The 26,433-nt window shown below is 40.1% G+C and overlaps 1 protein-coding gene across 1 annotated transcript in view; it reads left to right on the top strand.

Annotated features, from left to right (window-relative positions):
- Positions 1–2,728: 2,728 nt before the first annotated feature.
- The window catches only part of LOC127646897 (vasoactive intestinal polypeptide receptor 1-like), a 109,254-nt gene continuing 85,549 nt past the window's right edge, over positions 2,729–26,433 (top strand). Inside the window, exon 1 of the mRNA XM_052130849.1 lies at positions 2,729–3,002. Coding sequence (XP_051986809.1) covers positions 2,919–3,002 — 84 coding nt within the window. The 5' untranslated portion in view covers positions 2,729–2,918. The remainder of the gene's footprint in view (positions 3,003–26,433) is intronic.

Here is a 26,433-nt window from a genome sequence, read left to right as displayed (position 1 = left end):
ACATAGCCTGCAACATATCAGTGGGGAGCATAATTAGTTAATTCATGAATATGAATTATATGAATTGTTGTGAAGTTATCTTTTTGACAACCTTTTTACAAACATGCAAGTTCTCTGGTCCAATTATACAGAGTGATTTTAGTTAATATGAATTATGTGAATTGTTGTGAAGTAATCTTTTTTACAAACATACAAGTTTTCTGGTCAACATTTGTAACAATTAATAATTATTAATAACAATGAATAATAATGCTGGTTACACATCTTAGTACAATAATTTACCTTTATCATTTAATGTCCCATTCCCACTGATCCCCTCTGATTGTGGGTTGTTGTCAGCTGGCTGCTTCGGTTCTGAGCTTTCGGCTGTCTGCGTCAGATCCGGGCTCTCATCTGTCTGTTGGAGATCCAACATAGCATCTGCACATTCCGACCGTCTTTGTTGGTCTTCCTTGATCTTCAACCTTTGCTCTCGTTTAAGAGACGCCTCTGATTTGGGCTTAGTTTTTTGGTAACCTAGGTTGACCGTCGGAGCCCAATCTACCGACTCAACGTCACCCAAAGCGCTAGGGCAACCTAAAAAGCCCCAATGAAGTCCATATTAGACTACCGGTAACTTAATAAGCATTACTAAGTAAATGAGCATTTAATGACAACCTAATACTATATAAACACAGACACAAAAAACACATTGGCTAGCTAACATACCTCCGACGAAGTGGTCGCTGCAGACACAGGCATTAACAGACTCTGCTCCTCCCGACCGCAGACGTACGTTAAAAATCCACTTTTTACGGCATTGTTCTGTGAGCTTTTTACATTTCTCACCTTTATGAGTGACAATCTTCGGTACTCTATAAAAACCCTTTCCCTTTTCTCGATTAGAACGATTGGAGCAGCCGTAAACTACACAAAACATTGGCATTTTGCCAGACGGCAGATCCTCAGCTATTTCACTTCCTGCCCTCCATCTGAATTGCGCGCTCTCGCGATGCAGCAGCGTGACGTCATGTGAAACCAACCTATTGTAGTTTTCTACAAGGACAGTGAGACTCGGGGGGACAACAAGGAAAACGTGACATAGAATGTGATCAGTGAAGGGTGAAACGGAAAACAAGGGGCAGACAACAAGGAATCGTGACAAAAATACTATCAATATATGCATGTGTGAATTTTTTCAATTAAGGAAAATATCTGGTAATCAGCGTCCTTCTGATTACCAGATTACCAGTTATGTGCTTAGACCACTACACCACCACCACTAAGCACATAACTGATAATCTGGTAATCAGAAGGACACTGGTTCGAGCCCCACAACCACCACCATCGTGTCCTTGAGCAAGGCACTTAACTCCAGGTTGCTCCAGGGGGATTGTCCCTGTAATAAGGGCTCTGTAAGTCGCTTTGGATAAAAGTGTCTGTCAAATGCATAAATGTAAATGTAAATGTAAATCTAAGTACATCTTTAAACTCTTCAAGTCTTTGGGAATAACTCAATATTGGGATCAATATCTACAACATTGGGTCAGGAACTCAACTAGGATACAATTTGATCCAACTAATCAGACTAATAGCCTTAAAATCCATTATCTAATTTATAATAAATGTATCCCTAAATTCTATGCATTTCCATAGAAGCAATTAAACTTATTGCTAACAGTCTAAATTGCACATTGTGTAACTGGAATTGCACAGGCACGCGCCTTCATATTTTCTGAGATATATTTATTTTGCAAGGCTAGCGGTTTGGGTTGTTTTTTTACATAGTTGTGTTCCTTGTATGTACAGTATGATGCGTTAGATTGACTATACTGTGTAAGCATATGTATCAGTGTATAAGATTATGCTTATTAGTTGGCATGTTATAAAAGTTTAAAAAATATTAATCACAAAAAGCTTTCTAATTTAGCTTATGATATGACAAACTTAAAGCCAAATCAACAAGAATTAAGTTCTTTACAACTTAGTATTGTAATAATTGCTTGTGGGTGTTCTAGGGGCTTAATCCTAAAAGACTAAAGAAATATTAAAATAAAACCCTTGGACACTGACGAGTTCTTTTCTTAGCTTCTTTGTCTTTTTTTTTTTTTTACATAATTTGTTCAACTCTTACAATATTTTTTGATATTTTGAGCAATATCTCAGTTAAACTAAACTTTATAACCATTATCATCTACTATCAGTAGGCTAGTATTGGATTATTACCCTTATCAGCAGGATGTTTTGAATCATTGTTTTTTTTTTCCCTTTAAGGTCATTAACGGTCGAAACAAGATCACTTGGACGCACAGTTCTGCATTCAGAATTAATTTCCCTGAGACGCTTATTTCTTGACATTAAAGTGGCAAGCGTATTCAAAAGCATTAGCTGATATTTTACTATACATCACTGTATTACAATAATTCCTCCCTTGTAATGCACTGCAGTTGTTCTTGATAAACCATGCAGTACAGATCGTAAAACTTTGGCTACGCGGTGTTTATTTATTACGTTCGCGACCCGGTTTCTCAACTATTTCGTTTTTTCTTCATATCGTTTTATTAATGTAGTGTCTGGAAATCAAAGTCCCCATAAAAGTAACCCATCGGGCTGCGTGATCAGTGAAGTCATCTGCAACTTTGCGAGACGGTGGGCGCTTTTGTGCGCAGTGGGGAGGCGCTCCATAGCTTTGCTCCACATCTTGCTTCTGCCCAATGTGTACTGGAAACAGACAGCGACAGGTTATTTACAGGCTAATGAGAGGAAGAGTTTCTACAGTTCAGATATTATGTAGTATTGGGCGTTCTTGTTGAGCTGCATAGCGCAGTATGGTTGGAGACGCCGGGGCTTTTGGAAAACATCCAGAAATCTAAGAGAGGCTAACGTGTTATTTAGACGCTAACAAGCTAAATCTTTCTATTATTACCGGAGTTTTAATTATGTTACACTTCAGGACTTCGTCAACTTTAAGACTGGTTGCCGTTTTACTGAGTTTTGGGATTCACCAGAGCACCTGGAAAGCAGTAAGTTATCTGGTGTTTTTGTTTCTGTGCGTGTAGATACATTCAGTTAATGTTTTTGAATAGCCATTTTGACGACTGCTTCGTACATTAATGCTCTACAATTCGTTTTCTATAACCGTTTTCTGTCTACCACATTATTCAAAAAAGGTCTGCATTAAATTATTTCAATGAAAAGGTATCATCTCATATAAAAACAGACACAAAACAAGTGTATGTTTAAGGTAAACGTGTGATTGCGTTTGGCGATGCTAATTATTCAAAATAATAATTTTAAAAAGTATAAATATCGCGGTTTTCCATACAATTTTTATTGATTTCTCAAACCTGGGAATAGACTCTTTTCAATTCAGCCTTTGAAACACGGAGAAAGTCAGTTTTACATTATATAGTGTGAATGAGTGAGTAGAATATATTAGAAAATAATACTTCCAAATGACACAACATAATGTTTAAAGTGAATTGCAATACCCCTGACATCAAAGTAGTAATATTTGCAGCATTGCATCCAGAGAATTAATGTAAATTGATACACATATCTATTTTAAGATGTATTACACTGTCACAGATTTAGACAAAGTATAGCCTAATGTATGCCGTCTGTCTGAATTACATATCATAGAAGTTAAAAGCTATTTATAATTCTTCTGACATCGAAGTGTATTACAACATTTGCATCCAAATTTTGGTGAGATTTTTTATTTTAAAAGGCATCAAACTGCAACACAGTTGTAGACAAAGTATAATGCATGCAGTTTGATTGCTACTGTACTCTTCAGGGATCAGTTCCATGCTATATTTATTGTGCTGATGTGCAACAGATGTCAATGTGAATACAGCATTACTGACCTAAAGTAAGAAACAAGAGCCTGCCCTCATTTTAATGATGTTTTGATTATCATTTCCAGTAAAGGAACTTTTTAACTTAAGTGGCAACATCAGGTTCCTGTCATCAAAATTAATTGTGCAATTTAGACAATATGTGAATTGGAAATATGTTATTGGCCCTCAAATCAGTCTAACCAGTCTCTATGCAGCTAAGGATGAATAGGGTCAATCCTAATTCTGTTTCCTTTTGCCCAGGCCCCAAAGAAGAGAAACAAATCAATGGTGTAATTAAATGTTGTTGTTGTTTGGTACGCCCTCTAATGATATGGCTTTCCTCTCCTGAATGGTGGTTCATTTCCTATAATAATGACTCCATGTGTTCATGTGTCTCTGCTTCAGGGCCACAAGATGCTATCTGACTGATAACTTGTTCCTTATCACTCACTTACTTTGTATTTCTTAATTTCTCCTATCAACATGTTTAACATTTGTAACCAGTCATCTGTAGATTTTCAATGCAGAAGCTGGAGCGATTAAAGTCAACAGATTTCTATTTACTCTTCTATTTGAGATCTGTTAATACAAAACCATGAATACAATGAGAAGAGAAGGGATTTATTATTTTTATTTATACTTTTTTTTTTCCTCTGTGTTCCACCTTTTATAAGACTGCAATTGAGGTGTTCATCATCATCTATCTTTGGGCCAATAATAAAATTTGTCACTGCATTATAGTGCAAATATGTGCCCAGAGTGTGAGACAAACATGGAATCAACCTAGGAGATTATCAGCAGCAATACCATAATTAGTTTGGATGAGATAGGAGACTTGGCCTTTTTGGGGGCCACGTGGGTTCTTTGAAAGATTTTCCTGCAGGATGCAGTTTAATAAAAACAAAAAACAAAACAAAAAACGAGCACATTATCGTCCAGGTATGTCACCAGTGCTGGTGGGGCGTAACTGGTTTGGTTTTCTCCCAGCACATCCCTGCTCTCTCACATACCTTTGGGACCCTGAGTGCAACTCTAAGCCTCACGACTCAAATTAAAGTGGCTGGAGTGATGTGCAGATGTGCACTTTACTCATTACTATTCCTCTCACAGTGTCTACATGTACCAGATGAGCCTTGGGTTGAGCAAATTCTTGGGAGATTTGTAGTATTAGTGCAATAATTGGTGGGGTTTATATGCAGATTATATGCAATGCAAGTATAAGAAGGTAATGTATTTGTAAAGGGAACAAGGGAAAAGAGGGGAGAACCGGCTTGACGATATAATTAATAGTTTTAATATAAAACTGAACCAAAAACACACAAACATAAACACACAGAGCAGCTGCTGCTATCCCTTTACACTGGTGTCGAAACCCGGGAAGGAGGAGGGATGCCCGTTGCAGAGTCCTCGACACTGCCGTCCACCGAGGGGAGCGGCGCTGCCATCCTCTGGAGGATGGAGCAGACCGACCGCGGTGAACGGCCGCCGTCCGCGAGGCGAGTGGGGACTGGAGTCCCCAACCACCTGGAGCAATGGAGCCGCTGCCAGGGGCGGAGGAGAGCCATCCCCCAGAAACGCGGAGGGGTCGAAAAAAAAACGCCATCCGCAAGGGGAGGAAAGAAGTGACTCCCTGACCGCCTGGAGTGGTAGGGCCGCTGCCAGGGGCGGAGGAGTGTCCCTACAAGTCACCGGGAACGCGGAGGGGCGTTCTGTCTGCCGGGGGTCGTGGGTCTGACTCCGGTCCACCTGGGGAGGAGCGGCTGTTGTCCGCCTGAGAGGGTGGAGTAGTGATCGAGGACAATATGACGGTGTATCAAAGAACTGGCGAGTAGGTTTATTTTTTTTCATCTCTCTCTCCTCTCTCTCTCTCTCTCTCTCACTGCTGCTCTGCGTTGGCCTTTTCCCTCTCTTTTAAATTTTACAGTGTTTTTTGGGGGGTACTACACCGTTACAGGTAGTACCCCCCTATTTAATTATTTCTGTTTCCCTCCCCTTGTCCCTTCCCTCATCCAGGTAGACGGGGATGACCTGACATGGCAGAACATGGCGGAAGGCACGCCCCTCCCAAGGGAAAGGGGGGGGTGTATTATCATGCCGGGGGCTCCCCAGCCTGTGAGAACGAGAGAGGAATATGGCAGGGCGGAGGGCGGGTCGTGATTCTACACACCCGGTCCCTTATCAGGCTAATCATGTCTCCAAGAGGGATAAAGGCCGACTGCGGAAGATGGTGCGGGAGAGAGAGATCGTTTATGTGCATGTCCATCATATGTGTGTTTGTGTCTTTTGTTTAAGTTCATCATTAAAATTCTACTTACATTGCCAAGCCGGTTCTCACCTCCTTCTTTCCATTGAACTGCATTACATATTTATTTAGTGGTGTAAAATGTATACTAACCTTGACAGTTTATCTTATCCAAATATTCTAGTTGTTTAATATCTATCTGTCCATTTGTCCAACTGTCTGACACTATATCTATTTACCTACCATCCTACCAATGATCATCCATCCATCCATCCATCCATCCATATACCAATCTTTGGTGTCATTGTTAACATAAACATTTTTTGATTTAGATCCAGGAATCCAAATCACATTTGCTCTCATTCAGACATTAAAAAACATTCACCCTCAATGTGTTATACCAAATTTGAAAACATGATGTCAAATACCATTGGCTTTTGCATGTCTTGTGAATATCTATATAATAGTATAATGTAATTAAATGAAAAGTATCCAGCTTTTACGTAATCTATCTAATACATAAAAGTCTGCCCTGATCTGAGTCACACATTCCCAGTAATAAACACTATGATTCATTACTATCCATATCTCCGACAGTATGGTTGCTTTACCAGACTGCAGAAAGTAAATATGAAGATGGTTAGCCATTAGCTCTTGCATTTGGGGCCATTTAAAGTGTCAACCAACAACATACCTTAAAACAAGGGTTGTACCCCAAACCACACATTTCTGCATGTGAAAGATCCCTTGTTATTCTGATAAAGGAGGAAGCGGGGGCCGGGTAAACTGTCCACGTCATTTTTAATGTACTTTCTCTCCAGAGAAGTCGCTCGGCCATGCCCCCATCACCACATACCCCCATTGCCTGACTCAGGCCGGGGAGCTTTTGCTCTTAGGTCAAGAATGTATTGAATTGCGGGACTTTTCGTACTGCAAATAATAGGGGCTCGTGCCACTTGTCCCAATTTCCAGCATCTTCGTGCATGAAAGATTCGTGCATACGAATCATAATCTTTAGGGTCTGATTAAATTGTTCAACGATGCCGTGAGAGTGGTAGACACTGGTCTGAATCAATTTAATCCCCAACAATTCATACAGTTTTTGTCATGTACATGACATAGACATAGTGCCCTGATCAGTGAGGATCTTTTTCAGAATCCCCACTTGGGAGATCTTTCTGAAGAGTGCCTCTGCAAAACTTCACGCTGAAATGTTGTGCAGAGGCATTGCTTCCGAATATCTCGTTGTGTAGTCCACCAGAACCAATCTGGTGCCAGCTGATTCATTAGCTGACATACACGGCATGCCACACACCACCTGCAAACATCCCCACGAATGTCCAGCCAATAGAAATGGGCCTTTAGACGGTTCAGTGTTTTATCCTGTCCTAAGTGACCCGAGATCGGATTATAATGAGCCGCCTGGAATAACATCACTAGATACAACCGAACCTAGATAATCGAAAAATACGGATTTGCGAATGCAATGTCTGGCTGGAGGTGTCAACCATCAGTCACACTCACTCGGTCAAAGATGTGCTAAGGGTTTCATCTTACGTCTGCTCCAGAGGGACATCTCATGCTGGGAATCCTCTAAGGGCTGGGGAAGCTGAGACTTCACCCTCCCTTACGTCCTCCTAACATGGAGCTGTCATAGACAGCCATGGCACTGCTGCCGCAGCCAGCAAATCACAAACTTTGTTGCAGGACCCATCCACACATATTCCCCTCAATAAAGTTGTAAATGCAGGACAATTTGTACCCAAGTTTAATGGATGGGATAGGCGGGGACTAACCACAGTCTCGCCCTCTGCTTTTGTCCCAAAAATTGAATAATGACCATCAAAGGGTCATTTTGAACATCGCCTGTATCTAAAGCTTCAGATTGAACCAAGCTTTGGTAAATGGAGGTTTGATTACAATCTGAATCCACCAAGGCTTGGTATGTACCCCCCTTAATATTCAAAGGTATCTGGTACGCTCCTGCTCACACCCGCGGCAGCAGATTCACCAGCATGTGGAGGAGATTGGAGAGGGTTATGGAAAACTGGTGGGTTGAAAGTTCCACCGGACCAGAGAACCAGTTTTGGGGACATAATTCCCCATTTCTGGGGAACCGGAACAGGTTGAGGGAAAGGAGAGGGGGAGGGAGGAGAGAGAGAGGGAGAGAGAGAGAGAGAAGACGGCTCGCCGGCCCCTGAATATGCCGCCATATGGTCCTCAGCCAGCCGGACGGCCTCATCCTACGACGCTGGTCCATGGCACTGTCCCTTTCAGTTCTGGGCAATGTATTGTTTCAGTACCACCAGATTGACCAAGGCATCACATTCTGCTGCCAGCAGCCACCACCGGTGGAAGACAAGGAGCTGTTGGACAAAGGCAAACAGGCAGCCGAGCTCGCCAAGCATCAATGAATGGAAGCGCTGGCGGTGCTGTTCTGCGCTGTGACAGACCCATTGCAAGATAGCTTGCTTCATGTCCTGGTACCAGGTGGTTGGTGAATGGTAGTTGTTAGGCTGCCAGTTGAGCTTCCCCTGACAGCAGCGGCAGCAGCCGGACGATCCACTGGGAATCTGGCCATCCTGATGCTTCTGCTGCATGCTCGAAAAACTCAGCATGTGGGTCATGGCAGGGGTAGAGGCTGGGGTCTGTAGCACCTGCCAATCCTCTAGTTGAACTTAAAGGATTGGAATTGCTGCTCCTGTTACTGGTGGAGCTCAAGCAGGGCCTGATGTTGCATTTGGTGGATGCTGGCGAGGGTCTTGATTAGATTGGCAAAGGGCAAGGACTCTGTGATGGGGTATCTTCCTCCCAAATCCTATAGCACCACTGTGAAAGATCTCTTGTTATTATGATCGAGTAAACTGTCCAAATAAGTTTCTTTATTTTTAATACTTTTCAGTCTCACACAAAAAGTTAGCTTTTCAGCACATCAAAAGCACTCTCAAAACACTGCTGCATGCATCTCTCTCTCACTCCTCCGGCAGTCTGGACTGCCCTTTTATCCTTCTCCAGCTCACACTGCAACACAAAACAGCTGTTAAGAGATAATTTCCTACAGGTGTCAATCCTTACAGCTGGACTAAAAGATGATGTGTTCTTTCAGAATTCCAACACACATGCATGCACACATTCACAGACACATAGACAAGCAAACATGCAAGCTTTTCCAAAAACCAACAGCCATAAAAACTTTCACAGTAACCCTCTCTCTAACTGCATCAACTTGTGCCCTGATAACATTCACTGCTGTCATCAGTCTCCCTCTCTTTGAGTCAGTGAATGGAGAGCCCAGTGAAAGGATCAGGGACATAAAACAACAACCACTAGTGAATAATAGGCAGCATAGCTGTGCTGTTTACCTTCATTTCCATACCGATGTCATACTATTGATTTAATTTACACATGGGTGATAATTGGTATGACACATAGACTCACCTATGAGACCTTCCTCACACTGGCATTTGTGGGATGGTTCAACCAAAAATGAAAATTCTGTGATTGTTTACTCACCATTACGTCGTTCCAAATTTGTATGACTTTCATTCTTGGAACATTAAAGGAGAAGCTCTTTTCCATACAATACCAAAAAAATTGCAACTGGGGCAGGGGCGATGCTAGGATATCAGTCTTTAGCGCCTTCCCCAAACATTACTGGATTTTTTCTTTATATGTAATTTATACTGCATATTAGTAATAGTGGCTTATTTGGTTGCACTTTATTTAATGATTATTAAAGATGCTTACAGCTGAGTTAATTTTAAGGAGGCAGATATAAAAGACTAGCAATGCCTACAGACAAGTGGAAATCAAGATCCAAAAAGGACAAAAAAGCACCATAAAGTATCATACAATTAATCCATATGTCTTGTGTACTGTATTCCAAGTCTTCTGAAGCCTTATTAAAGCTTTGTGTGAGCAACAGACTAAAATTTTGAGTGTTTGCCCTACTGTTGGTGTAGGCACGCTAACTGTTGGTGTATTTTACTAGTTCCCTAAGGATTTGGTCATTGCGTTAAGACGTTTTAACACCACCTCTTAACTCATTGCAAAGTCCAATTTCAGTTCCTGCATTTGCAGTTTGGAGATTTCACCAGCAGGTGATAATAAAGATTTTGTCCAAATTCTGAAAGTACAGAACATCAAATTAAGTCAATTCAATCAACGTTGAAGCCATTAGTTGAAACAAAAAATTATATTTCTGTTAAACTTTTTAAAGGTCATGATTTATTTTTTTAATTATTATTTTTATTGTTGTTTATATTTATTATTATTATATATTTTCATTTGTGTTTATGATTTTATTTTGACTAGTAATTTTACACCAGTTATTTGACCAATTCATAATTTTTATTATATTTTTGTTTCATTTGAAGTGTAATTTCAATTTAGAAATATTTTTGGTTTTATTTTTTCATGTTTCAATTAATTAAATTCAGAATTGACCAGTAGAATTGAAGAGCATGCCTCACTGTTAATACTAGCCATGATTTGTGTGTCAGTAGATGAAAATAATTAATAATAATTCTTTAAACTGCGCATGCATCCAAATTCTGATGAGGATCTAATTTTCCATTCATATAAAATGAGCATGCCGCTGTCATAGAAATATGCCTGACCTTCATCGAGGAAGCAGTTAATGCACAGAAAAACTTAATATTAAATTCTTCTAATTTATTGCATACAGTCAGTTTGCACTACCAATGTCTTTTTAATGTGCTGTCTTTGTTTAAATCATTGGTGCTTGAGGGAATGGACTATTACAGTATCTCATAGAGAACTTGAAGACAGCCATGCCCCCCCAAAACACACACACACACACACACTTTTTTTTATTAAGATCAACTTTTTTATTAGGCTATCAACTTTCTTTTTAAAACATATTGTGAACATATACTTTGCAACATATTTTTACCACATTAACCCTCTGGGGTCTGAGGGTGTTTTGAGCCCTGGAGAAGATTTGACATGCCTTGACATTTGTGCTTTTTCAGTTGCTTAAAAACATATTAATGGCTTAAGTCTGATAACACTGTATTCAGCACAAACTGGGCTAAAATAATATGTGAGCAACGTGTGTGAACATGTTTGTATTTTTGAGAAAATAATGTTTATGCATGGTTTTTGAAAAAACTAAAATTTTAAGTCATTGAAATATGGTCACATAACATATATTACACATTTGTCCACAAGCCTTTTGAGAACTGGATCTTGTAGCCTAGAGTTTTTGCTACAAAATGATGTGAAAACCATCCTGATCACCCATTCATAAAAAACATTATTGTAATTGAACTTTTGTAAGACAATTTTAGAGTTGAAAGGTGATATGCGAGGAGGCGTGAACAATCATGAATATGGATTGTGATTCACACCTGAAGAGACAAAAGACCCTCGCCTGGGCCTATCAATGAGGAATGTGAAAAAGAGAATGAATGTGAGTAGACTTAATGATCAAAATCAAACCTGAATATACATTTTCTTTACATAAAGACTTTACTTAATTTTATACCTACACTACCGTTTAAAATAAGTCTCTTCTGCTCACCAAGAATGTTTTTATTTGACCCAAAATGTTTTTGTTTGACACACCAAACATTGTGTGTCTTTTTACAATTTAAAAGAATAGTTTTCTATTTGAATATGTTGAAAAATGCAATTTGTGATCAAAGCTGAATTTTCAGCAGCATTACTGCAGTCTTCAGTGTCACATGATCCTTCAGAAATCATTATAATATGCAGATTTTCTAATATGGGCATATTTAAAGTGCATTTTACTCATTTAACCTGAACACATATTTTCAAGCACAAGCTTTGTTGATGATAATGAGGCAGCATATACGCTAGTTAAAATATAATCTAAACATTCATATTATTTTTATATCATATTTATATCATACAGCATACAATTTAAATAACTGCTTCAGCTGAAACAACATTTAAATGTAACTAAAACATGCTTATTAGGATATATTTCAAATGTCAATACTCTGAATCCTGGCTGGCAAGTCTGGAAACAGTCCCGCTAGTAAAATATGTACATATAAAATAGCATAAATAGACTTACTTGTCCGAAATTTTATCCTCGGCTGGAACAAGTCTCTCTTCAAAATACAAATGTTAATCGGAGTCCCGCTCTTCTTCTGAGATAAATCTTAACTTTTCCTTTCTATCCAGGAGTTTCATCGCCATATCGTTACAAACACGCAGAAAAGTTGAGTTGTGTTGTGTTTACATTAAAGCTCACTGTCAGGGGCGTTCACCATTTGTTCTGATCGTCTCAGAACATTAGCGTATGAATGGCACGCTCTGCTGGTGGGTGTGATCACATTAGCTTTAATGAGTTGAGCCAGAAGAAACTGTACATAGCTTTGTTTCATACAGATTACATTGCAGGAGAATATTTGTTTTAAATTTGAATTGTTTTATTTAAAATTAGACATTTTAAGCTTTCTTTAGACATATGTTTCATGTTTGTGTGATAAGTATTTGCAGAGTTTCTGTTCATTTTTGTGACGTGTTTCAGAAATATGCTCGTGAACACAGAGACGTCCGATAGCTCACCCTTTTTATTTTCTTTATTTTACAAAAGCACAAGGTTTTGTTGTTATTGTGAGTGTACACAAATAAAAGAAAACGCTTTATAGTTTCTAATTATGTCTTACACTTATCTGTATACCCAAAAATTATGGAGTATTTAAGTTGTTTCCGCTGTAATGACGAAAATGTCCAGCAGGACCCGCTGACCCCAGAGGTTAAAGCAATTGGGAAACTGTTAAAATTAGCCTTCTGAACAGAATCCTCCACAGTCAAAAAACTAAACATATTCTCAACAGCCCTATAACCAAAGAGCCAACAAAATCAGACATAGAACGAGATCAGCGCGTTGGACAGCTTTATTTTCTGATCACTAAACAGATAACCCTCAATGGTCAAATAACAAATCTGGAAACATGCTCATTAACAGCCTCAGGCTACTAACGTTAAATCAATTGAATAAGAGATATTTCGGAGATTTTAGCCTACTTAAGCCAATTCAACTTTGAAAACATCAACATCAGACATCAAACAACAGGGGTCCCCAAACTTTTTTCTATGAGGGCCACATCATTTTTCCTTTCTATAATGGAGGGCCATAGTCTAACAGAAAGTGGCATGGGCCGGAGTGATTTATTGTGGAGATTTTATTATGATTTTAAATGGATTTACAGTATTATACTCCTAATGCTAGATTAATTTATTATTTATGCACCATACATATCAAGTGATATATAGCCTATTAAAAGAGCATTATTACTATCGTAATGACATTTTTTCATATTCATTGCTATTGAAATCAAATTATTTACTTACTCATGCGTATTAGGCTAATCAGTGTGAACTATGGGCTTGTTTCTGGCTGGTGAGAAGTCCAATGTCAGGTTCCATTCCTGTCACAGCCAGTCTCAAAGACTGATGCAAATGTTCACCAGTGAGTCTTGATCTCATCGGATTTTTCATCAGTTTCATGCGTGAAAAGGTTTGCTCACAGATATACGTGCTGCCAGAAAGTGTGGACATCTTCATTGCATTCCTTCTGATGTTTGGGTAGGTCTCGTTAGGGAGGGCAGTATAGAATTCAATGAGACTGTTGGGCTTAAACGCGTCTTTCAGAACATCACAGTTCTGTAACTCAGCCAACTCAAACTGATAAGAAGGCAGGGCTTCGTCAATGTCAGCAGCAAAAGGGTTCTGAAAAAGGCGGATTTCTTTAGCGTGGACATGTAGCTCACGGAATCGCACATCAAACTCCGCCTTCAGCATTTCCAGCGCTTCCACTGACTTTTCAGCTGGGAATGGGACCACTGGTTTCTCAGCTGAGAGGCTTTGGGTAACAGGGAGATCTTGAAGTCTTGCTTTTGCACTTGTCCCACAAGCAGTGCTAGTTTCACCTCAAATGCTTTTATGTGGGAATACATGTCACATATTAGTTTCCCCTTGCCTTGGAGCTGCACTTTGAGGCCAGTCAACATTTCTGTCACATCTGTTAAAAAGGCGAGGTCCCATTTCCATTTTGTGTCGATCAGTTCTGGGACAGTTTTGCCCTTTGTCAGAATAAAAACATTGATTTCGGGTAGCAGCTCGTAAAAACGCCTCAAAACTCTGCCCCGGCTTAACCATCGGACTTCTGTGTGGTAAAGCAATTTTCTTGCTGGATCGCGTGCACCCGCTCGATCACGATGGAATGTTAATCCAGAGGTCCCGAGACTCCGCCTTCAGAGCAGGCGATAAGGCAGCCCTAAGAACAGCTAGGGCCAAACTGTCACGGGCAATCAGAGAGGCAAAGCGCCCACACGCCCAGAGAATCCACAGTCACTTCCAGGACAGCGGTGACACGCGGCGCATGTGGCAGGGCATCCAGGCCATCACCAACTACAGGACAACATCAGTTGCCTGTGATAAAGATGCCTCCCTTCCAGATGTGCTGAACGACTTCTACGCTCGGTTTGAAGTGCAGAACAACGTGATGGCGAGGAAGTCCACCCCTCCTCCCAACGACCAGGTGCTCTGTCTTACCACGGCAGGTGTGAGGAAAACTCTACGTAGAGTCAACCCACGGAAGGCTGCTGGACCAGACAACATTCCTGGCAGAGTGCTCAGAGGATGTGCAGACCAGCTAGCAGATGTTCTTACCGACATCTTCAACATCTCTCTGAGCAGCGCCTTCGTTCCAACGTGCTTCAAGGCCACCACCATCATCCCCATGCCAAAGAAGTCTTCAGTGTCCTGCCTCAACGACTACCGTCCCGTCACACTTACACCCATCATCATGAAGTGCTTCGAGAGGCTCGTCATGAGGCAGATTAAGACCCAGCTGTCCCCCTCACTAGACCCACTGCAGTTTGCGTATCGTTCAAACCGTTCAACGGACGATGCCATCACCACAACCCTCCATCTGGCCCTCACCCACCTAGACAATAAGGACTCATACGTTCGAATGCTGTTCATAGATTTCAGCTCAGCATTCAACACAATCATTCCCCAGCACCTGATTGGAAAGCTGAACCTGCTGGGCCTGGACACCTCCCTCTGCAACTGGATCCTGGACTTCCTGACTGGGAGACCTCAGTCAGTCCGGATCGGGAACAGCATCTCCACCACCACCACACTGAGCACTGGGGCCCCCCAGGGCTGTGTGCTCAGTCCACTGCTGTTCACTCTGCTGACTCACGACTGTGCAGCAATGCACAGCTCGAATCACATCATCAAGTTCGCCGATGACACGACCGTGGTGGATCTCATCAGCAAGAACGACGAGTCAGCATACAGAGAGGAGGTGCAGCGGCTGACGAACTGGTGTGGAGCCAACAACCTGTCCCTGAATGTCAACAAAACAAAAGAGATGGTTGTTGACTTTAGGAGAGCACAATGTGAACACACTCCGCTGAACATCGACGGCTCCTCTGTGGAGATCGTCAAAAGCACCAAATTCCTTGGTGTTCACTTGGCGGAGAACCTCACCTGGTCCCTCAACACCAGCTCTATCACCAAGAAAGCCCAGCAGCATCTCTACTTTCTTCGAAGGCTGAGGAAAGCACATCTCCCAACCCCCATCCTCACTACATTCTATAGAGGGACTATTGAGAGCATCCTGAGCAGCTGCATCACTGCCTGGTTTGGGACTTGCACCGTTTCGGACCGCAAAGCCCTGCAGAGGATAGTGAGGACAGCTGAGAAGATCATTGGGGTCTCTCTTCCCTCCATCAAAGACATTTACAAAAAACACTGTATCCATAGAAGCAACCAGCATTGTGGACGACCCCACACACCCCTCACACAAACTCTTTACCCTCCTCCCGTCTGGCAAGAGGTACCGAAGCATTCGGGCCCTCACGGCCAGACTGTGTAACAGCTTCTTCCCCCAAGCCATCAGACTCCTCAATACTCAGAGACTGGTTTGACACACACGTGTCCTGAGTTGCACTTTAATTACTGTCACTTTATAACTGTCTGCTACCTCAATAACTGCTATGTGCATAGAACACTATCTCATAGTATGTTATGTTTAAATTTTTAGAAACTGTCATCTTTTTGCACTACTGAGTACTGGTCGGCGCTGCACTGTCTATTGTCCTGTTCATTGTCAGTAATTTGTTGTACTGTCCCGTACTTTTTGCACATGTTTGCACTTGCACTTTATATAGGTATATATAGGTTTTTTATATAGGTATTTTATTTCCTTGTGTTGTCTCATGTGGTCCTGTGTTGGTCCTTTGTTGTTTTTATGTAGCACCATGGTCCTGGAGGAACGTTGTCTCGTTTTGCTGTGTACTGTACTAACTGTATATGGTTGAAACGACAATAAAAACCACTTGACTTGACTTGACTAATCTGGGTGAATCTAACAAATAATTTGGCTACTTTAATAATTATAACTAAGGGAAATTTTATTTTGAAAGCCAATATGTATTATCAAATACAAATATGATATTATTAAAACACATTTAAAATTAAATTGTAAAAATATTTCTCTGCATGGCATTGTTCAGAGGGCCGGTCCAAATGTGGGGGCGGGCCGTATTCGGCCCGCGGGCCGTAGTTTGGGGACCCCTGTCAAACTACATCAGCAAGATGGGCAGTGCTGTTTTGTCAGTATCACATGCGTAAAAATCACTTCTATATAGGCCTACGTTAAGCAAAAAAGAAAAGACAAGAAAAGGAAAAAAATCAGATTGCCGATTTTGTCTCTTCATTTTCATCGCCCCTATATCAGTTGCAACAATGAGTCCAACTTTGTGATGCGCACAGGTGATCGATGCAGGGCTGCACGGTAGAAAGGAATAAACGTAAATCGTCCTCCTCCTGCAGCCTTGATTGGTATTTGCTTTTAAGCAGGGTCAAAGCGGAAAACCTGCACTGACATAAGTAAGTGAAGGGGATGAGGTGAAGGTGAAGGGGATGAGGACTTTCATAGCCTTTCAAGAGAGGTGGGGAAACTCAGTCCTATACGTAAAGGAATGCGATATGATGCTTCAGTCGCCTTAGTATTAACAGAGCTAACGTTTCATTCAACGGTTCCACAGTTTCATACACTAACCTGCAAACTCATCAATGTCACTTTGTTAATTGTTAAAGTACAAAAACCTTTGGACAGCCTTCTGCTACACAGCATCAGCTTGTCCTCTGTGTGTGATAACACTGCTTTTCCTATCCATGAGCTGCTTATTTTAGCGTACATCCATAAAGTTTAGATCACACTCTTGTGGTCTCCCAACGCTATTATGCCACACTATTACACAGAAGGCCAATTGAATGATATGGAAAGCATGCAAAATAGGCTTCTAATTTAAATGTAGACAAATTTTTATATATAGGTACTTAAAAAATGTATCGATAAAATAACGTGCCGATAAATAATTGATATATAGATATGCTATAACATCCCTAGTAATCAGGTTGATTGAATCATACTTAATAATATTTTTGATTTGAAAGTAGTTATAGTAATTAATTATTTAGGCCTATTATTACAGTAATACAGATATTACCACATGAAGCACATTTTTTAGATTAACTGATAAAACATGTTTACACTGTTGTATGGAAATGAACAGTTTGGACATAAATAATGTCTGAGTTACGTGAAATGTAAACCTGGTTCCCTGAGTGCGAATGAGATGCTGGATAATCACATTGGGACATGCCCTGAGTATCACATGGTCTGAAGCCCTTGTACAATCACTCCAATTTGTTGGCTGTTGGTGCTTAAGCGATGCCCCTATGGAGCTATGTCACTTGTGCCATCGAGTCAGATTTTCTGTAGGAAGGTACAAGCCTATGCAGCTGCTAGAGTGTATGGCCAGTTTACACAGCATCTCTTTCCCGCTCTGGGACTCAGAGTTATGTTTCACGTAACCGAGATGTTCCCTTTCGTATGAACTCAAGCTGCGTAATTGCATTAGGAACGATATACATTTACGCCATGAAAACAGCAGCTGCCAAATGTCTACGCCCATGTGGGAAGCATATAGCAGTGCACAAGTGAGCTAAAGTGTCTGAATAAAATAGAGAAAATTACGAGTTTAATCTTGTTCCAACAGAGAGAACCTGGGAAGTAGGAGTCAAACCATCATCATCCAGATTATAAAATCTAACAAATATATGTGAAGAGGACCATCCTGCCCCTATAAAATGTCCTCCAAGGACACAGTTCTAGCCAAAGCCCATGAGGATTCCATACTAGAACCCAGATAGCAATAAGTCGGCGGGCCTCTGGCGGTGCTCCGGCGGCAGTAGAAGCGGCAGAATGGCGGTGCACCGCCGGCGGCAGCCACTTTTTAAAAGCGGCAGCCGCCTTCCTACCGCCTTCGTTCCGCGGCTGGCCCGCTGGCTATCCGCCGTTCCGCCGCCGTTATATCGAAGGCGGACCGTCGGAGGCAAACGCTTTTTCCGAGCGATCTGCCGCCGCTTATATATATATATATATATATATATATATATATATATATATATATATATATATATATATATATATATATATATATATATATATATATATATATATATATATATATATATATATATATATATATATATTTATAGCATGCAGTTTATCAAGAATAATGATTGATCAAACCAGACAAATTTCCATTTGGCGTTTTAATTCCACATTTCAAAGTACAGTAACTGTCATTGAAACAAGATGTCAGATCACTGAAATATAAATAACAGAAAAATACAAACATTATATATACACACACACTAAAGAACATGCAGGTTTCCAATTCAATTTTGGTAAAAAAAAATTAATTTTTTTTAAAAACACTATTGTAACACTTACAATAATTGTTAATAATATAAAGAGGTCAGCTCTGGGATGAAAAGAATTACCAGTAAACATAAGCAATGAGGATATTTGGTACCAAATAAAGTGCAGGATACCAAATAAATTGAGGTATAACATCATATTTACAAGTCATTTCTAACAATAGGTTAAGTGGTAATAATTTAGAGTAAAGCTCTGGAGTAGAATATACCATTATAACTGCAATGCTGACCTGTGGCACAAGGATTTACAAGCTATATTTAACAATAGAATAACAGTTAAGCACTGTGACGGAATGAAAGTAGAATTTTTGGTACTAGTTAATGTGCAATATCAAATAACAGGCATGAAATAGGATTTACAAACTATAATAGAATCGTTAAGCACTGACGGAATGAAATAAGCCAATACTAAAGTCACGGTAAGTAGAATATTTGGTACCAGATAATGTGCAAATATCAAGTATTAGATGTATAATCTAGAATTTACAAGCTATATTTAAAAATAGAATAGTTAACCACTGTAACAATGAAATAAGCAGCAAATTGTATATGAAATAATTGAGATCTTTGGTATCAAGGAATGTGCAGGATAACAGGTATAATATAAATTTTGACATTCAAATTACACATGACAACAATTGGGAATAAATATAATTAACAGCAGAAAATCTGGCTGTAGAGAACACAGCCAATCAGAATGTCTGGAAAGGTTGGGGACTGCGTGGCGTAGTGGGCTAAGAATCACCGGTTTTCCCCGACCTCCAGAATGAGGCAGTGCAAATTGGCATATCTTCAGTGATTCCTCGTGCGCCTGTATAAAAGGACAAACCATCCCATATTCATCCAAGGAGCTGCCCTCAAAGCAGGGTCACGAGAGAAAAGAAGAAAAAAAAAAAAAAGCAATTTCCACAGTGAACAGTGTGGATTGGGTGAGTGTAGTCTGACACATTTAGCAGGCTTTTTTAGGGGTCTTGATGTTACTGACTGCAGGATAAAGAAAGGGTTCCAGTTGTCAGTGATACTGGGGTGTCAGTAGTCAGCCTAGGTTTAAGGGGTCGGCTGTGGGTCCCTCTCAGCTGTGCGGCACCTTTTTCCACCTTCATGTTCAGATGCTCCTTTCAGGTAACGCGTAACGTTAACCTGGATCGCCTTATCAGTGGCATCCTGGGTTGCCGGGTTCTTCCGGATGGCTCCTGTAGAAAATAAAGCTCTGTCATTCCTTTTGAATGGCATAAGGTCATACACATCTACTTAAATATAAAAAAAATATCCAACTTACTTTGAACAATGGTCTTCAGGAACATGTCTCTAAAACATGCTTTATCCCCTACACCAGTCCAGGTTGTATTGATGGAAAGGTGATTAGAGAAGATACTCTGAAGCATTCTCCACACGGTTGTCTTTAGGTCCCTCCCACATTTGATTGCCAAAAACCGAAGCTGAAAATACAAAAAAAAAACATGTTACAAATTACATTTCTCTGAAGCTTCTCATAAATTTAAAATGTAACAGGCTGTGGATTCAGACTGTAGAATATGCAGTGTACGATCTTAATTTTACTTTTTAGATTACCCTATGGCGTTATAAACGAAATCGACACACTTACAAATCGTTGCTGGAGCTCTTTATCCTGCCTCAAACTGTTGTCAAGCAATGCCAAATCTTCCTGGGTGTCTAGGGGGGAATAACAGATCCCCTGGCAGGGACAACTCTCCAACAGACACATTGGCACTGAAATGTTGCAGCATAGCATTTTGTTGTCCATGCTACGCACAACATCGCCAAACTCCAAGACGTCGCAGCATTAGGGTTTGATCTGCACCTACAGGGGTTCCCAGAATAAAAGAATAAAGTAGTCAGTCCTGGTCCTTCAACTACTAAACTATGACATTTATATCTAGGTCTACTACATGTACAGGTGGCCCCAGTGGGAGTTAAACCAACAACCACAGGTGTTGTTTGCAAGTTGTACCCGATTGCCCAGTGCGAGCAAATGTCTTCAACATTGTCCCAACTTGCTTCACCTGCTCTTGAAGTGAGCCGCTGTCACCAGGGAAGTAACAATATATTGATTAGCAATACACTAAATATAATAGTAATATAATATAACCACAATAATCATACCAGTAACTTTCCCTGTAATTTCTATCCACAGTATGTTATGCATGGCATACAAGTTCATAATGAAGAACCCTTATGATAACATCAATTTCATTTTTTTTCTTTGAAGCAGAATATTTGTTTGTAAAAGGGGAGGAAAAGAAAATAATGAAATATTGGTATACAGATTTTGGTTGATATATCATACTGTACAGTGAAATTTGCTATTGTTGTATCCCTACTCACCTGAAGGATGGATAGATCAGGCAAATCTCCAGTCAGGCCTTTGTAGAGTGTGTGCTCCTGCATATCCACAGGTATTTTAATTCAAACTTGCAACATATTGTAATAAATCTACAATATTCAGCCTTTACCTTACACCCTCGGTTGTTGCTCTACACTTTTATTATATTAAATACTTATTTATATAGCTTGCTCACTGTATAATCATGATAGCCTAATACTTATAACACAAGATTGCATCTTAAACGAATGACTGAGTTGAAAACTTGAATAAGAACGCATTTTACACAGAGGGGACCAGTTAGGGAAACTTACCTGCCTACAATAACTGTTTTCATTTGATTTGAGTTACATTAAACATGAATAACCTTAGCCGAGTCCCCAGGAACATCGGGCTATTAAAGTAACAAGCCTGTAACTGCGGTCTTATCAATTCTAGCTTCACCATACACTCAAACTGTGAGGTTTATCAGTTTTCCTCATGGACCTGTAGCACAATGCCCTGACAGTGACTTCACCTGTGCCCTGACCTTTATTAGAAACTGAGAGGAGAGCAAGTTAATACAATTGATATTACAATTATCACAAAAATTAACAAACAGTCTGCTTTAAAACTAAGAAAAAACAAGCTTCTATACTAACCTTACATAAAAAATGAACACGTGGCGAACTAGCTTAGCCGCTATCTGCCGGCACAACACATTAGATTGAAATACTTACCCTTGTAGTTGTGCAGATAACTCGATATGTAGAGTTTAAAGCCCTTGTCCCTCTTGCTTGTCGGAGCAGGGGACCAGGCATCAACAATGCGATGAACATCGCTGACGCATATTTTCGGAAGATTCTGGAGACATCGAGTAAAAACAGACATTTTGGGCGACGTGCAAGTAAACCGGAAACAGATATGGCGACAGCGGAACTTCACAGTTCAGTCTTTGTAATGTGTTTTAGCAATACATTTTTAACATTTATAATGCGTTTAGATTTTTTTTTTATTGCCTTTACAGGGACTTTAACACTTTCTTAAACATTTGTACAGGTCATAATTGCAAAACCTGTAAAAGGTAAAATAACAAAAAAAATCGAGGTTGGAAAAAATGTAGACATAAACGAAATTTCTACGCAATTGTGAAACCAGAGGATAATTTCGCTTTTTCATTGAGTTTATCCTTCACATCAAAACAGGGATTTTCATGTTTATGACAGATATCACCATCCATCCATCCATCCATCGTCAACCGCTTATCCTGTGTACAGGGTCGCGGGGGGCTGGAGCCTATCCCAGCTAACATCGGGCGAAAGGCGGGGGACACCCTGGACAGGTCGCCAGTACAGATATCACCATGGTTGCAAATTAATAAAAAAAATTAAAGTATACCCGAGATTTTGGCCATGTTGCAGATGTCTTTCACTGTTCACTGATAGTCAGGCATTCGTGAAAAGTCTAACTTCATCAATTTATTCTGCTAAATTGTTCATACCATGAATTAAATATCTATTTTAAAACCTAATCAGAATCATAAAGATATTTATTGCCAAGTAAATTTTACAAAAGGAATTCTTTTTGGTTTATTGGTGCATGTCTCAAATGCGCAGCAATCAAAGAAATGTAAACAATTTTCAAGTGCATAAAATAATTCAATATATTTTACATATATTACTGTATAATCCCTTCAGAGTTTCAAAGTAATTTAAATGTCATTTCCTAAACCTTAACTTATCATGGAATCAAGAGTCAAGACTCTGTTATAAACCCTAATGGCTTTGGAGCAAAAAATAATAATAGCCAACATGGCTGGTCGATTTTGAGAGTAGAAATCCTTGTATTTCAAAGCGGCTTGCCGCATATCGCAAGAAATGGGAGTGACGAATTCAGCGGCAAACGTTTCATCCCCGCCAGTGGGACGCACCTATAGCCGACAGCTTTGGGACGGCGGCAAAAAGAAGCCGTGCGGATATTTTTTGCTATCTGGGAATGGGCTTGAATACCCGAAGGTGAAGGTAAACCCCGCACTTTGTAAGCACTTGAAATAGCATCAGTAAGCCAATGAGACAATCTTTACTCTGTCTTCGAAACACCCCTGTTGCGGCCACCAAAGCACACAAACAACTGCTCTGACTTACGCCACTGGCTAGTATGGTCAACATAAACTTGCAGTGCCCAAACTGGGCAAAGCATATGCAATCTTTCATGCACCTCCAAGTCAAATGGGGGAGGATAGAAAGGCTAAAAATGAATAGCCTGTGAGGGAAATTATGTAGAAATTACCTTGGACAAATAGCTCAAATGAGGTCTTTGCACCAATTTTGAACACCCTGGTGCAAAATTCATACACAAGAGATTGATCAACAGGGCATGTAAATCACCATCCCTTTTAAACAATGATGCTACTAACAGGGAAATTTTTAAGAGTCAGAAACACAGCACCCCATTGAGGGGCCATACCCATAACTTCCACAAGTCTGGCCGAGGTTTCCAAATGCTGCCCCATGCCAGAGACTACATGTCTGTTCTGACTAGAATCTCCCAAAGCATTTCCTCCAGGAGAGACCAGAGTCTTGAGATGGCCAAAACGGTGCCACTAACAGAAACCGAAACCCGATCCTCCCGAAATCTCTGCAGAACTGTGTGCAGCAGACTGATCGGTGGGAACACGTAAAGACGACAATGATGCGCCAAAGCATCGATGCCCAGCTGTGCCGGTTGTGAGAGAGAAAACCAGAAGGGACAGTGCGACATCTTGCTCGAAGCGAACAGGTCCCCTTTCACTCTGCTGAACCTTCTCCAGATTTGTTCCATAATCTGAGGAAACTCCATAGGCTGGACAACCTGGGTTTTTGATTCTAATGAATTCTCACACCATTATATGTAAGGGTATTTGGTAGGGATGCACCGAAATTAAAATTCTGGGCCGAAACCGAAAATCCAGGATGCACTTGGCCGAAAACCGAAACCGAAACCGAAATGTACTTTTTTTTAAAATATTTTTTTTGTGTATAATTGTATTAATGTTTAACATTATTAAATATTATTCTTCATTCAGTTCTGTAAAATTCTAAATTTAAAGATTTTATTAACAATTATCCAAATAATGTAAAGTTTTAGAAAACTATTATATGCAAAACAACAGTCAAGTAATGAACTTAGCTAGCATCTTTCAAAAAGTTTAAATATGCAACAGTAATTTTAATTAAAACAAAAGGCATAACACAGAATGGCAGAGGGCCTCTATTCCACTAATCTATATATAACTATAATATATAATTATATATATATAGATCAGTGCTCTATTCTGTGTATGTAAACGTATGTACACTTTAAGTGAAAATTATTGTGCAAAACAACAGTGCAAAACAGCAGTAATTGAACTAAATCCAACCTCAACTGTAAACGACAGATGTATCCTCAAGTGAAGAACAAGTGTAATGTAATTGCTATACACATCAAATTGGACCGATTTATATTTAAGTACAAGCGACAGGTTTCTCTTCAAGAACAAAAGTTGCTAAACTTTCTGACAGTCTCTCCTGTCAGAAAGCTCATCAAGAACATGAGATGCTGCACTGAAGAGTCTCTCACTCTCTGTGCTGGTGCTTGGGCAGATAAATACCTGTGTGCAATCCGCGCAAGCAAAGGAGAGCGGTCTTTGTTTATGTGACCGTAGTCAAGGGGATTGTCACTTCTGGCAATGGGTAGTTCAGCTAGATACATCTCAAGTTTTGTTGCAGCTGCGCTAGTTATGGCACTGCTGTGGATCGTGGCACTTTCCTGTAGAATCTCTTGCTGTACTCTGTATATATATATATATATATCTCTTGACATTTCTGCTGAACAAACACTGCAGATCGCAAATTTGATGTCCTTATCAGAAACTTTGAAGAATTTCCACACCGCTGACGTGATCTGCCTTTGTTTGGTAGCGCCGTGATAATGGCTAGATCGATCCAGAGTGAATTCTGAGCACAGAGGGGCGGGGCGAGGAGGTATATATTTTCGGCTCATATTTTCGGCCTTTTTTCTCTTTCGGCCAAAAACCGAAAGTGCCATTGTGCGGCCGAAATTTCGGTGCATCCCTAGTATTTGGTATGCTATATTTAGAAGGGAACCGTTAACGTGCCCGTCTTCTTACACCAATATATGTAAGGGAATTTAGGGTCTTGAAATATGTAAGCTATGAATTATATATATAATGGAATTAGTCACGTTCGACAACCATTTGAATTTAGGAAAATGACAAATAACTACATTATTTTCTGAATAAATTCTCCACCATTAAATTGTAATACAACGTCTCATTATATCTGCTCACAATTTCTACTGTAAGGAATTAGCTTTAATAAGTGAATTATGATTACTTGGAGTGATATTATTATCATGGCTTATTGAAAATAATATCACACGTATTTAGGTACAGCTTTGAAGTGAAATCTTTTAGAAACAGGGATGAGATTATTTATCAAAATATACCACAGTCACTCATCTTTGAATACAGACAAACTTTATTGCTATTCTAAACATAAATCTAATCTAACACATATATGCATAAGACAGGTTGGTGAGAAGAGTGACAGAATGTGAAATAAATGATCAATACAGTGAAAATGAACTTTATGGAGTCTGTTGACAATGCCTTAAGAAACTTTTAAACTTATTTGTGTCTACATCGATTTGCTATCGGATTACCCAAAGTATTTAACACATACACCAGCACTTTGAGCACAATATTGCAGATGTACTTGCGTCTAGTGGTGTTTCTTTGCATTCTTTGTTTTGCTTGGTTCTTGGCTCTTGGTCAAAAGTTCGTTCCATCTATGTTTTGGACCTCTGTAAGATCTGAGTTATTGTCTGTATGAATTATGAGGTTGGCTTTGTAGGAAGGCCTTCTCATGGACCATAGAGAGTGAGAGGCTTCCTCTGGACTTTGAGTCCCGGGCTTCCTTGGACCTCACATGGCATGGATCTGGTTCCGACGAGATCCAGAGAAGACCATGAGGGAAGAGTCAGAGAGAAGTCTAGGAGAGACAATCAGCGAGGGAAGACGACAAGAGAAGCGCCTGAAGAGGAAGAGAGCGTGTTATTCCTGTTTGGAAACATTTGATCTGAAATTGGCTGCATCCCCAAAGGTGTCCTGCACCAATCAGAAGTGACTTTTCAGAATCACATTGTAAACTGGGCTGTCTTTTCCAACAGATTTATGGTCCTTTGTTTCGGATTCTTACTAA

This window comes from Xyrauchen texanus, chromosome 7 (genome assembly GCF_025860055.1).
Source record: "Xyrauchen texanus isolate HMW12.3.18 chromosome 7, RBS_HiC_50CHRs, whole genome shotgun sequence".
NCBI lineage: Eukaryota > Metazoa > Chordata > Actinopteri > Cypriniformes > Catostomidae > Xyrauchen > Xyrauchen texanus.
Note: the sequence above shows the minus strand (reverse complement) of the source record. Positions and strands in the feature narration are given on the sequence as shown.